Below are 14877 nucleotides of genomic sequence, written 5' to 3'. Positions count from 1 at the left end.
AAAGAAAACCACAAACCAGCTATTCATTTCCCTAAGCCTAAGGAATCTACATAGAAATGTATAATGTACTACATTTAGGTCCAAGTTTGGTCACTAAATAAAAAGAGTAATGGAGAGGAAGAAAAGAAATTAAAAATATGATGCTTTTGAGGAAAAATAATAATAGTAACCCAATTTTACCTAAAGGAACCTAAAAATAATTCAAGTTGTATAGAAAAGACTGTCTTCCTGTATACATGACTATATTTTGAAATGCTAAAAACTTCTAAAGAAACCACAATAACATTTAGTTTGATAATGAGTAATTCAAAATAATTGTATTTCTTGGCCAAATTATCTATAGTTCTCAAATAAAAACATTTGCTAATCCAAATACATTTCTTCAAGGTAAAATTTTGAGACCTTTGTGATGAAAATATGTTCTTCTGAGTTTTCCTAATCAATAACTTATGGGCCTCATATTTTGTTTTATTCTGATATGATATTTTTATATCATCCTCCAAATCACATCAAATTTCTTATATGCAAACCTGTTCAAACGCTATCTATATGAACTAGAAGTCAGTATAATGCCCTAAGTCCCAAGTACTTATGACAATGTGTAGAGTCTGATTCTGGAAGTTACCCTAGGTAATGATCATCTCATAACTGGGAAAATCCCTATGGTCTTCAAATTGGTAAATACCTTAAAAACCTTCTGTGTTCAGTATGTTATTTTAGAGAGTTTTAACTAAATCCAAATTGCTCTCAGAGACTAAAAAACCCAGATTCTGGGCCCAAAATAAGCGCCAGCACAGAACTTAGAAAAGAGATTATCATTTACAGTTTTCCGAGTTAGATTTAGGGATTGTGGGCAAGCCATTTAACATAATTAAACATTTATTTTCTTCATCTGCAATATGAGTATCAGTGATATCTAGTCTACTAATCTCTCAAGGCAATTTTAATGATCAAATGAAGAACTGTAAGAGTGCTTTTTAACCATTAATAAACTTAATTAATAAATCATTAATATACATGTTAATTACTATAGTAAGACTCAGGAAATCAGAAAGGACCTGAACTAAATTAAATATAGTTTCTCATTACTGATTCATAACCCCTTCTCTGGGAAAACTCTGGGCAGATCTCAGTGATGCTTATATATTTACACTAGACTGAAATTTGAAAAATACACTGCCCACCAGAGAATATAATACCACCATCTCAGTCTATTTTACCTATATAAATACAATCATACAGGAAAACCTAAGGAAAACCACTACCGGTACTGTAGTCCTATTTTCCTGGTCTGAAAATTCTCACTATTGACAAAGCCAGAAGTATAAGGCTGGAAGGCTGGAGGGCTAGAGGAAGGAATTCAGTCACACGTGAAATGCCTCCTGTCAAACAGTCTTGAATAACTTTAGTTGTTAAGTTTTGTTTTATAATGTATAAATAGCTATTGATCTTACCTTTGGTCTCTAGAGTAACTGGATCAGAATATTCTCCAGCCACAGCCTTGTTACAAGCTCGCACTCTGAAATTCATACATTTTGAATCAAATTTTAAGCCTGAAAAAATGAAAATTGTTTTCAGACATGAAAAGCAAAGGCCTCTATCCTCAAAAGTATGAGAACAACTCTTTAAACAGACAATTTTTCTTCCTTGGAAATACTGATTAAAGGGTAATAATGCTTGAAATAAGAAGAATCATGATTTATTATTTTACTCAAAAAGTAAAATTATACAGTTTATCAACTTTTATTTCAACTGAGTAATAAAAAGTATCATTTCACCAGCCTGAGCAAGAGTGAGATCCCCCATCTCTACAGAAAAATTAAAAGATCAGCCAGAAGTAGTGGTGTGTACCTGTAGTCCTAGGTTGAGGCAGGAGAACTGCATCAGCCCAGGAGTTTGAGACTGCAGTGATGTACAGTCACACTATAGTCTTCTTTTGTGAAAATGAATTTAGAAAGGAAGTAAGACATAGAAATTAATAACAAAATCTTTGAAGTTAGGTCCACATTAGAATCTCAGTCCAAAAATTACAGCTATGGGACCTTCAACTACTTTACTCAGCCTCAGTTTTCTATCTGTAAACTATGATAAAACCAATTTCATAATTATTGTAAAGATTAAATGAAATACACTCTGCGTAACACACTTGTGCCTGGCTCATGACAAACAGTAATTGCTCAATAATGGCAATTCCTACTGTTACTGCTCACGCATCCTGCATACTAAGTATTGAACAACTCAGGCAATATGGGGCCATTTCAAATATCCAAAGTCCCCTATATACGGAGACATCTTTTTAAAGGCTTTCAAAAGGCCAACACACAAGTTTCCAATATGCAGTCAAAGTTCTACAGTAAGTATTTACATGCAGATAATCTTAAAACAGTAAAAGCAACAGTATTTACAGAATCTGAAGCACTGGAATATTTACATGGGGGTAACTGCACACATCTAAAAAATTAACAGCTTTTTTATTCAGTCAGAAAACCAAAGTACAAATCAAATGTTACTCTGAAATATTGCTTTCAGAATAACCCTTCATATTTGTTTTACATACATTCACCAAGCTGAAAATGTCCATAAATAATTAAAACAAAAGAAAAGGTTTCCTTGATATTTTAACAGAAATTTACTTCCATAATAAATACTAAAAAGTCAGCTTGGCTAAAGAAACTTAATAATTTTATACTTTAAAGTAACTAAAATTATTTTTCAGAATTGTATTTATTTTCTGAGACGGTGATTCCTGAAATGCAGTCATTTTACCTGATAGCGTATATTCAGTACCCTTTATATTATCAATTATCTCCCAGCATCTCTCATCCTTTACACGCGGAAGTCCATCAAAATTAGTCTTCCTATATTCCAGTATAAAGTGGTCAATCTTATTATCTTCTTCTGGCATTCTCCACGCTACTGTTACACAGTTGTCAGCCACCAAACACTCTACAGGATCTATCTCTGGAGCTTTGGGGACTGCAGGGGAGAGGAAAAAAGGCTCAATCATTAACTATGGCACTAATCAAATATTTATGTTTGTCGCTCAAACTGCACTTTTTCATTCTGCTTTTGAACTGTTCAAACGTGAACCAGGTTAATAAAATAAGGATATCCTATAAGTTGCAAAGTAACTATTTTCAAAGCATCTTTTATTTCTAGACTATAAAAAAATTCAAGTTTCAAAGTTTTTTCATAAACATATTCATAGTTCATTAAAATCTCAGATGGCAAAAAGCAAATTCAAACATGCAAGGACAAAGAATCAAAAATCTAACTTTTGAACACATTATACAGTTCAATCTGTTATTTCGAATAGCTGTACAATATAAATTAAATTAGTACTAAAAAGAATAAATTGATTTGAACATAACAATTCAAGATTGTATTTTCAATGTGTTTAAATATTTGTTCATATAAGAATTTTAATTTCTCAGAAAGTAACAAAAATCAATTCTCTAATTCCCAAAAACACTTACAGATTTTTAAATGTTTCTCCCAAGAGCTCTTTGACTCATTAAAATAAATCAGAATAAGTGAGTCACATTTAACACATATAAATATGGATTTATTTTCCATAAAGGAGCTATTTCACACATGTTGCATTTACATATCAGCCTATTTGTAGAACATGATCCTCCAGTAATATAGAAGTGTCTGAACTGTGTTAAACTATGCAGTCCAGCAAGTATTGTATTGAAACACTTTTTTGCTAAAAAAATAATTTAAAAGAATTTATTCTTAATATGCAAGGTTAGTTCAACATTTGAAATCAATTAATGTAAGCTATCACATCAACAGAAGAAAAATCATATAACTGTTATCAATAAACGGAGGAAAATATTTAACAAAATGCAACATACATCCATGACCAAAAAACTCTTAGCAAGTTAGGAACGGAGGGGAAGTTTACTTGATAAAGAACATCTTCAAGAAAACCATAATTAACATCATACTTATTAATGGTGAGAAATGAGATACCTTTCTCCTAAAATTGGAAATAAGGCGAGGATGTCTCTCTCACTACTCCTACCCATCATATTACTGAGAGTCTTAGCTAAATGAAATAAGAAAAAAAAGTAAAAGGCATACAGATTGGAAAGGAAATAATAAAACTTTGTTCACAGATGCAATGATTATCTATGCAGAAAATCCCAGCAAGTAAACATAAATCTTAGAACCAATAAGTGATCATCAGAAGAGTGCAGATCACGGGATGGACAGATGGAGTAGAGAAATTTTAGAGCAGTGAAATTATTCTATATGATAATGTGTAATGGTGGATACATGACATTATGCATTTGTCAAAACCCACAGAACTATATAACATAAAGAATAAACACAATATAAAAGATGGATTTTAATTAATAATGTGTCATTATTGGTTCATCAACTGTATTAAATGTACCACACTAATGCAAGATGTGAATCACAGGGGAAACTACATGTGGGAGAATGAGGAGGTGAGTATATGGTAACTCTCTGTATTACAGTGCTCAACTCTCCACAAACGTAAACCTGTTCTAAAACACAAAGTATAGTCAGCTCTCTATAGCCACAGATTCAACCCACCACAGACTGAAAATATTCAGGGGAAAAAATATACAAGAGTACAACAATAAAAATACTACAAATAAAAATACACTATAACAATTATTTACACTGTATTACATATTATAAGTAATCTAGAGATGATTTAAAGTGTATGAGAGGATGTGCACAGGTTATATGCAAATACACCATTTTATATAAGAGACTTGAGCATCCATGGATTTTGATATCCAAGGGAAATTCCTAGAACTAAACCAATCCCTCACAGATACCAAAGGATGACTACATTAATTGGTAAAATAACTACAACAATAACAACAAAAGAATTCTATACAAAGATTAAAATGTAAAGCAATATGACAGCTAAAAATAATAAAGTAAACCAAATACTTCAGTAAATTACCAAGATGAAAAGAACTGGACTCAAAATATTAATTCTTCAAGCCTTACTTAAGAGGGTAAATTTTAAATCTTCAAGTGTTACTAGTAAGAGGAAGGGAAAGTGATCTATCTCCAGTAACTACAGAGTGTCTCCAAAGTTCAACTTTTGTATGTGTAATTATACAATAAACACTTAGAACCCGATAGACCTTCTTACTAAGAAAACTGGCAACCAAATAAGTATGTATCCTTTGTCATTAGTGTGACTTTCCTTCTTTTGTCTTGGAAGGGTTTTGTTCCTGTAATACTTAACAGATATTCATCTCAATTAAAGCAACATAAAAAATGTAGATTACTATTCATTGCTTAGAGAAGAGACCATAGGCATTCATGAATTTAATATGTACTGCTGAGCCTTTATGTGAAGAAACATAGGGTCTATAGCATGCAGCAATTTTATAATTTTGCTGTGTCATAAACCTGTACAGCAAGTCCCATGAGGCTCACATAAAAAGAGTCAATCCATGAGTGGGCCCAGCTAATTCCCATTATTTATGTTTCAATTCATCTGACTTTCTAGTAAGACCATACTGGCAAAAAGAGTCTTCTTCTATGTGATAATAGTCACCCCCCAAACTCCAAATCCTAAAGTTGAAAAAAAAAAAAATCTAAGAAAGCTGTGGTACTTGGGAGGGAAAAAGAAAATTCAGATATAATTTAAGAGTGGAATGTCAAATTAGATTTGGCTCAGATCTAGTATGTGGGAAGTTCACCCTAGATCCTACACAGAAGAAAGAAAACAATTCATTAAAAGGGGGGCGTAAGTTCAGGAGGAATATGAAAGGTAGTATATTTATAAAATATTACCTAGGAAATGCAGTACTCTCTTTGAAAATGAGAATGGAAAGCAACCCACTCATCTGCCTACATATTTTTATAAAGCAACAGAGATCAGCAATAGTATGAAAACTGGCTGAAGAATTTACAAACATTTCCTCTGACTGTGAATGTATAAGCAGTATCAACATTGTCACAAATGTTTCTCAGCTATAAAAACTCAGAAAGGAGAAAGGACATAAAGTCACAGTTTCAATGCATAGAAGGGACTGAATATGTGGGAAATGACTTTATAATTATAATTTTAAAATTTTAAATTATAATTTATAATTATCATCCACCATTACCATCACTTCCATTGTTGAGACTCAGATAAGTCTACAATATTACTATATACATGTAATGTAGTATAAAGTTGATTTTATTGGCATGTATGAAATGAATTAAAGAATAAAGGTATTTCTTCATTTAAAAGTTAATCTGATTACATCTTATGGGAGATATTTATGTTACATAACAGTAAAATATAAAAAATTAAAGAGATTTGAATACATCTTTCATGAATTCTTAAAATCCATTATACTTTTCCTTTGGGATGAAACTCCTCCACAACATGATTTCTTATTTTTTATTATGCTTCATTCCTTCAGCCTGTCTTAACAGTTTGTCAGAAGAGGAAATCCTAACTCTGTATGTAATCAACTTGACTGTATAGCAGGCATGGTCTTGATCTGTTAAGGCATCATTGAAAGCCCAAAAGAAAAAAGTAGTGAGAAGGCTGAGTTTTTAATTGTTTTATTAAAAATCTAAGTAATGGGGCTTGGCACCTGTGGTTCAAGCGGCTAAGGCACCAGCCACATACACCTGAGCTGGCAGGTTCAAATCCAGCCTGGGCCTGCCAAACAACAGTGATGGCTGCAACCAAAAAATAGCCAGGCATTGTGGCAGGCACCTGTAGTCCCAGCTACCTGGGAGGCAGAGGCAGGAGACTCGCTTGAGCCCAGGAGTTGGAGGTTGCTGTGAGCTGTGATGCCACAGTACTCTACCCAGGGTGACAGCTTGAGGCTCTGTCTCAAAAAAAAAAAAAATCTAAGTAACAGGCAGCACCTGTGGCTCAGTGAGTAGGGCGCTGGCCCCATATACCAAGGGGGGTGGGTTCAAACCCAGTCCGGGCCAAACTGCAACAAAAAAGTAGCCAGGCATTGTGGGGGACACCTGTAGTCCCAGCTACTTGGGAGGCTGAGGCAAGAGAATCACCTAAGCCCAGGAGTTGAAGGTTGCTGTGAGCTGTGTGATGCCACAGCACTCTACCGAGGGTGATAAAGTAAGACTCTTTATCTCTACAAAAAAATTTAAAAAAATAAATCTAAGTAACAATATTCTTGTGTTCACAACCTACTGCTCCCAATTCTGTCAGAATCAGAAGTGGTGGGGAAACCTAGATAAGAAACTGAAGATGTATATATTAGATCTCAGAGGGAAAATATTTCAAAAAGTTCTACTTTCAACAGAAAACATTATGGTATTCATGATTCACATGAAAAATCTGAGAAAGGGTAGAAAAACAATAGTTAAAACTTCGATTAATATAATCCATCAAATCAACAAGCTAAAAGGGGGAAAAAGATAATCATATAAATAGATGCATAAAAACCATTTGACAAATCCTAACACCCATTCATAATAAAACCACCCCCAGAAAATGGAAATAGAAGGAAACTTCCTCAACTCAACTTGATAAGGAATATCTAAAAACAATAACCACTACCACCATAATCCTATAGCTAACATCACACTTATGGTGAGAAATTCAAAGCTCTCCCATTAAGATAAGAAACAAGGCAAGGGTGCCCCTTCTCACCACTTCCTTCAACAGTGTACTGGAAATCCTAGCTAATGCTGTAAGACAATAAAAGGAAAAAAAAGGGAAGAAAGGAAAAAAACTCTATTTGTTCACAGATGACACGACCACTTGTGTAGAAAATCCAAAACAATCAACAACAGCAACAACAACCCTCTAGGAAGTAATAAGTGAACACAGGACAGTCGCAGGATATAAGGTTATCACACAAAAATCAATCACTTTCTTATATACCAGCAAAAAACAAACGGAATTTGAAAACACAACACCATTTACATTAGAACCACCAAAAGAAATACTTAAGTATACATCTAACAACTAGGTTCAAGATCTTTGTGAGGAAAATGACAAAACTCTGATGAAAGAAATCAAAGAAGAAATAAATTAATGGAGAGCTATTCCATATTAATAGGTAGGAATACCAATGCACTTAAGATATCAGTTCTTCCCAACTTGATCCAAAAATATAATGCAATACTGTTCACAATCCCAAGAAGTTATTTTGTAAATATCAACAAACTAATTTTAAAGCTTATGTAGAAAAGCAAAAGATCCAGAAGAACCAACATGATATTCAAGGAGAGGACGAAGTCGGAGGACTGAAACCACTTGACTTCAAGTAGCATAAAGCTACTGTAATCAAAATGGTGTGGTATTGGTAAAAGAAAAGCAAACAGATCAGTGGAACAGAACAGAATGCCCAGGAATACACCCACAAAAATACACTCAATTGATCTTTCACAAAGGCAATACGATAGAGAAATGACAAATGGTGATGAAACAGCTGGACACTCACAGGAAAAAAGAAATAAATCTAGACAAAGACCTTACACCCTTCACAAGAATTAACTCAAAATGTATCACAAACCTAAATATAAAATGCAAAAGTATAAAGTGTAAAAATCCTAGAGAACATCTAGCTGACCTTGTATTTGGCAATGACTTTTTATAATAGATAGACCAAAAGTATGCACTGTAAAGAAAGAACTGATAATTTGGACTTCATTAAAAATTCTGCTCTGTGTGAAGGCTATGTTAACCAGTTTGATGGAAGTGTTTCGGATTGTGTGTGAAAACCCCACACTGTACCCCAGAAGTGCACTTAATGTACATAGTTACCATTCAATAAAAAAAAAAAAAATTCTGCTCTGTGAAAGACAGCATCAAGAGAATGAAAAAACAAGCCATAGACAGGGAGAAAGTATTTGCAAAAGAAACATCTGCTAAAGATTATTATCCAAAATATACAAAGAAGTCTAAGATTCAACAAAACAAAATAAACAACGCAATTAAAAAACAGGACAAAGACTTTAACAGACACCTCAAAAAAGAAGATATACAGATAGTAAGTATATGAAAAGATGCTTCATACAAGGCCTGACAATTAAGTTCATGAACTCATCCTACAAAGAGTGCTATCTATATGCTTCATTATTGAATATCTCTCCAGTAGCCTTCAAAGTGTTCCCCTGGAGAAGCTATGCATTGAAGCCACCAGCATCTAATCCACATTTCAAAGCAATTTTGGAACTCTTTTTCTGTAACGGCCATCAAAGCTCTTGGCATATTATGTTTGATGGCCTGAATGTCATCAAAATGTCTTCCTATCGATATGTCCTTTATCTTTGGATTCATTAATTGCAACAACTGTATCACTCTGGTAGGGGATGTTGATAATGGAGGAGGCTATGCATGTGTAAAGATGTATAGAAAATCTTCATAATTTTCACTCGATTTTGCTGTAAAACCAAAATTGCTCTAAAAAAAACTATTCTAAAAAGATATGAACATACTTAAGAAAATATGTGTATTTCTACAACCTTGCAATTGGGAAGATCTAAGTGAGACCTTTTTAAAACCTAACAGCCACAAAGGAAAAGTGTTACACATTTGCTCACATAAAAATTAATTTTTTTTTTGCTAAGAAAAATTCATGGCTCAGTGCCAATAGCTCAAGCGGCTAAGTCACCAGCCACATACACCAGAGCTGGAGGTTCGAATCCAGCCTGGGCCTGCCAAACAACAACTACAACCAAAAAAAAAAAATAGCTGGGCATTATGGCGGGTGCCTATAGTCCCAGCTACCTGGGAGGCTGAGGCAAGAAAATCGCTTAAGCTCAGGAGTTAGAGGTTGCTGTGAGCTGTGATGTCACAGCACTTTTCCCAGGGCAACAGGTTGAGGCTCTGTCTCAAAAAAAAATTCACAATAAGCAGTGCTGTAAGGTCAACTGGTAGGGTGCTAGCCACATACATCCAGGCTAGTGGGTTTGAACCAGGCACAGGCCAGCTAAAACAACAATGACAACTGCAACAACAACAATAAAAAATAGCTGGGTGTTGTGGGTGGGCACCTGTAGTCACAGCTACTCAGGAGGCTGAGGCAAGAGAATCACTTAAGCCAAGAGTTTGAGGTTGCTGTGAGCTATGACACCACAGCACTCTACCAAGGGCAACATAGTGAGACTCTCTCTCAAAAAAAAAAAAGAAAGAAAGAAAGAAAAGAAAAACTAATTAAATTCTGACTATCAAGTTGTGAAAAAAAAAATAGGAAGAGGATCTACAGCAATCTGGAATCTGAACTCCTACATATACTGTGAAATGGCAAAGCAAAATTTTAAGTAACAGTATATATGTATGCTGCTATTTTTAAAAGGGAATAGATTATCTACTAGGTTTAATCATGTGAAACTCCCAATTATGAAGGTAAAAAATAACCAACTATTAGCAACTACATGATGATGCTTTTATAGAAATAAACTGTTGCTGGGAAGAAAAGCACATGCTAGTATACAGTGGTAACTTCTAGAGGAAAAAACTCGAAGTCTAAGATGAGAGAGCTACTTTTTATTTCTTTTTTTTTTGTACTAATTTCACTTTTTATTCCCCACATATATTCCTTTTTATATCAAAAATTATTCAATAAGACCAGGCACAGTGGCTCACACCTATAATCCTGCACTTTGGGAGGCTGAGGCAGGAATGCTTGAGGCCTAGAGTGAGATAAAAAGACCCTGTCTCTTAAAAAAAATTCTTCTTAATTAGCTGAGTGTGGTGCTGCATGCCTGTAATCTTAGCTACTTGGGAGGCTGAGGCAGGAGGATCCCTTGAGTCCAGTAATTCAAGGTTATGCCGAACTATGTCTGCACTGCTGGATTCCAGGCTGGGCAATAGAGCAAGACTCTATCACAAAAAAAAAAAAAAAATCCAATAAAAACACTGATGTAGCTTTAATATGTGAATAGAGAAGGAACAAAGGACAGTGTTCTTCTCTAGATTGTTGCAATTTTTCCTTGCTCCTCTGCTGAAACGGAAAATTATACTAGGAATGCTCTACATCTAACATTTATATGAAGAAGTATGAAATTCTGAAGTTTTAGGGTCATACTGGTGGTAAATAGAGCTAGACAGTTAATGTGACTTATAAAAGTTTTTTCTGGCTGGATGTGGTGGCTCTCACCTATAATCCTAGTACTGTGGGAGATCACTTAAAGCCAGGAGTTCAAGACCAGCTTGAAAAACACAGTGAGACCTCATCTCTACAAAAAAATAGAAAAACTTGCCAGCCTTGGTGGCAAGTGCCTATAGTTCTAGTTACTCTAGACGGTGAGGGAGGAGAATCACTTCAGTCCAGGGCACTGATGTTGCACTGAGCTATAAGGACACCACTGCACTCTAGCCCCAGATAACAGAGTAAGACCCCGTCTCAAAAGAATTCAAAAAAAAAAAAAGAATTTTCTGTTTTCCTTTCTATAGAGGCTTCAGAAAGCTCATTTTAAAGTAATAAACTTCACGTTTTGAACTATAGTTCCTACCCTGAAATTTAAGCCCCCATCCCCCACAGGTGAACATATATTGCTATGCTAACTTAAAAGAGGAAAACCTCATTTAACTGGTAATCAGAGGAATTTTAATACTACCACCTCAAATTTTCAAATCTATAATAAAATCCAGACTTTTTTTTGGAGGTAGAGTCTTACTATGTCACCCTCGGTAGAGTGCTGTAGCGTCATAGCTCACAGTAACCTCAAACTCTCGGGCTTAAGTGATTCTCTTGCCTCAGTCTCCCAAGTAGCTGGGACTACAGGCACCTGCCACAGTGCCCAGCTATTTTTTGGTTGCAGTTGTCATTGTTGTTTAGCAGGCCCAGGCCAGGCTTGAACCCACCAGCTTCAGTGTATGTGGCCGGTACCCTATTCACTGAGCTACAAGTGCTGAGCCTAAAATCCAGACTTTTGTTGGCGCCTGTGGCTCAAGGAGTAGTGCACTAGCCCCATATCCCAGAGGTGGTGGGTTCAAACCTGCAATCAAAAAAAAAAAAAAATTTTTGAGACTTCTGTCAATGAAATTCTAAGTGTCAGGCAAAAATGACCAAACTATGTTAAATTACGTGGTTTTCTAAATAAAACTTTAATTCTCCCTGTAACATCAGTTTCACTCTTAAGTACCCTGTGAATAAAAATATAGTTAATTCTGAAAAGGCAGTGTATTGGTAGATACCCGAAAACAAGTATGGTTTCTTCCTCTACAACTACAGTTCTTTCTCACGTCTTCCTTCAATAAATTCCTCTGGGGGCAGTGCCTGTGGCTCAAGGAGTAGGGCACTGGCCCCATATGCCAGAGGTGGTGGGTTCAAACCCAGCCCTAGCCAAAAAACCACAACAACAAAAAAATAAAATAAAATAAAATAAAATAAAATAAAATAATAAATTCCTCTGGAACATCTAATCTTTATCATACTCTTACTAGATTACAGTATATAGCTATTAACCTTATGTTTCCAATTATATTTTAAAGTTCCTGCCTCAGTGCCTGTAGCTCAAGCTGCTAAGGCACCAGAGCCACATAACCAGAGCTGGTGGGTTCAAATTCAGCCCCGGCCTGCCAAACAACAATGACAACTATAACCAAAAAATAGCTGGGCGTTGTGGCAGGCTCCTATGGTTCTAGCTACTTGGGAGGCTGAGGCAAGAGAATCGCTGAAGCCCAGGAGTTGGAGGTTGCTGTGAGCTGTGATGCCACAGCACTCTACCTAGGGCAACAACTTAAGGCTCTGTCTCAAAATAAATAAATAAAGCTCCTAACAACATATTCAGAAAAAGAAAGGAATAGTCAGGCTCTAACCTGACCACTGAGGTCAGGTGCCAAACCAGGCCTGCTAAACAACGACAACAACAACAAAATAGCTGGGTATTGTGGTGGGCACCTATAGTTCCAGCTACTTGGGAGGCTGAGGCAAAAGAATCACTTCAGCCCAAGAGTTTGAAGTTGCTGTGAGCTGTGAGGGTGACATAGAGAGACTCTGTCTCAAGAAAAAAAAAAGAAAGAAAGAAAGAAAAAAAGGGAATGGTCTCACATGGTCAATACATCTTATTTAAAAATAGTTAACCTCTTTCTATGAGTAGAATATGAATGTTTTGACATAATAACTAAGAAAGTTACATGAAGGCTATGTTAACCAGTTTGATGGAAATGTCATGGATTGTGTGTGAAAACACCACACTGTACCCCCAAAGTGCATCAATGTATACAGTTACCATTCAATAAAAAAAAAATAGTTAACCTCAAAAAAAAATGTTTTTAAAGTATTCATAAGTAAAATACTTCACTTTCGTGAGATTCCTTGGATGTCCCAAATCACCTACATCCATCAAGCCAACATTACTTGATGCTTAAAAAGAAAAATACCAACCAGAAGGTTCTTGTATGGTTTGAATATGATTTGTTCCAGCTAAACTCACACTGAAGCTTTGTCCCCAATATGGTGCTGTTGGGAGCTAATGCTTTTTAGAGATGATTAAGTTGTTAAGATGGATTAACATCTTTCTCAAAAGACTGTTGGTTCTCTCAGAAATGGATTAGTTCCGATGAAAGCAGGTTGTTCTAAGGCAAGGTCGCTTTTCTTGTATTGCTCTTGTATTCACACATGCCTGGTTCCCCCTGCCATGTTTTCACACAGCACAAGACCCTCACCCAGAAACCACCAAATGCTACTGCTTAATCTTGAACTTCCTAGTTTGCAGAACCATGAGCTCAATATACCTCTTTCTTTTATAAATTATCTTGTTTCAGGTATCTGTTACAGCAGGCGTCCTCAAACTGTGGCCCACCGAGGACATTGATCCAGCCCACTGGGTGTTTTTGCCATTGCTGCCTGTCCTGCCTAGCAGCCAACTTGTCACGGGGCCCCCAGTCTGGCCCTCCAACAGTCTGAGGGACAGTGAACTGGCCCCCTGTTTAAAAAGTTTGAGGATCCCTGTGCTACAGCAACACAAAACAGACTAAGACAGGTCTTTAACTGGCTCTTTCACATACGAGGGCAATAATTTGAGACTCAAATGGTTTGGGCAATATCCTCATACTAAAACTTAAACTAATGTTAACATACTGTGGAGAGGGGGCTGTGAGACTGGCAGGGCCCTCAGAGCCTGGGGAATATTCAGAGAATGAACCCCCACCTGCTTCTCCTCCATTCCCAAAACAGCCTTACTCCTTTCTTCATGCTTCTCTGCCAGAAGTCACATGGCTCTTTTTTTGTCTAGTTAACTAAGCAGAGATCCTTGAGATATCTCCCTTCTTTCTCCTTGTCAGATGCTAACAGTTAAGTAGTAACCACTAAGTCACACAGTTCTTCCTTTGTTTTGTTAACTATGCTGGGATCCTCTTGATCTTGCCCTTCTTACTTCAAGACATATGCTATGAAGTTGAATAAAAACCATTAACATGATGATTTGTCTTTATTAAAGTCATTTACATTTTCCAATGGTATTGCACAACCAAAATTATGTCTTTTGTTTATGCTATTTTCCCATACTGTCTATGCTACTTCCCTCTGGACAACCCTGCACAGATACTATAAAATAAAGCTGATTTTGTACTTTAGGGCTGGCTGTAGCCATCAGCTAGGTCAGTCCTCCTGGCCCCATCCTTTATTTCCATCTTTTCTTGTGCTGTATTTTCCTCACTCCCCACCAATTCCACTCTGGTTCACTCCCCCTCTCCACGCTGGCTTGCAACAACATACTACTAGAAATAGCTGGGTGTAGTGGCTCATGCCTGTAATCCTAGCACTCTAGGAGACCACGGCAGGAGGATCCCTAGGGATCAGGAGATAGAGCCCAGCCTGATCAACAGCAAGATCCTTTCTCTACTATAAATAGAAAAAACTTGCTAGGCATTGTGGCAGGCGCCTGTAATCCCAGCTACTTGAGAAGCTGAGGCAGGAGGACTGCTTAAACCTAGGAGTCTGAGGT

The 14877-nt window shown here is 36.2% G+C and overlaps 1 protein-coding gene across 6 annotated transcripts in view; it reads right to left on the bottom strand.

The window, feature by feature from the left end:
* FSD1L (fibronectin type III and SPRY domain containing 1 like) overlaps positions 1-14877 on the bottom strand; it is an 87170-nt gene that overhangs the window by 26178 nt on the left and 46115 nt on the right. For all 6 annotated transcript variants that reach the window (XM_003785198.3, XM_003785199.2, XM_003785200.3 and 3 more), the window contains 2 exons: positions 2767-2976; positions 1455-1553 (listed from right to left, as the gene is read on the bottom strand). In XM_003785198.3, the coding sequence (XP_003785246.1) occupies positions 1455-1553; positions 2767-2976 (309 nt within the window). The remainder of the gene's footprint in view (positions 1-1454; positions 1554-2766; positions 2977-14877) is intronic.

This window comes from Otolemur garnettii, unplaced genomic scaffold (assembly GCF_000181295.1).
Source record: "Otolemur garnettii isolate 467f Iridium unplaced genomic scaffold, OtoGar3 scaffold00014, whole genome shotgun sequence".
Taxonomy (NCBI): Eukaryota; Metazoa; Chordata; class Mammalia; order Primates; family Galagidae; genus Otolemur; species Otolemur garnettii.
Note: the sequence above shows the minus strand (reverse complement) of the source record. Positions and strands in the feature narration are given on the sequence as shown.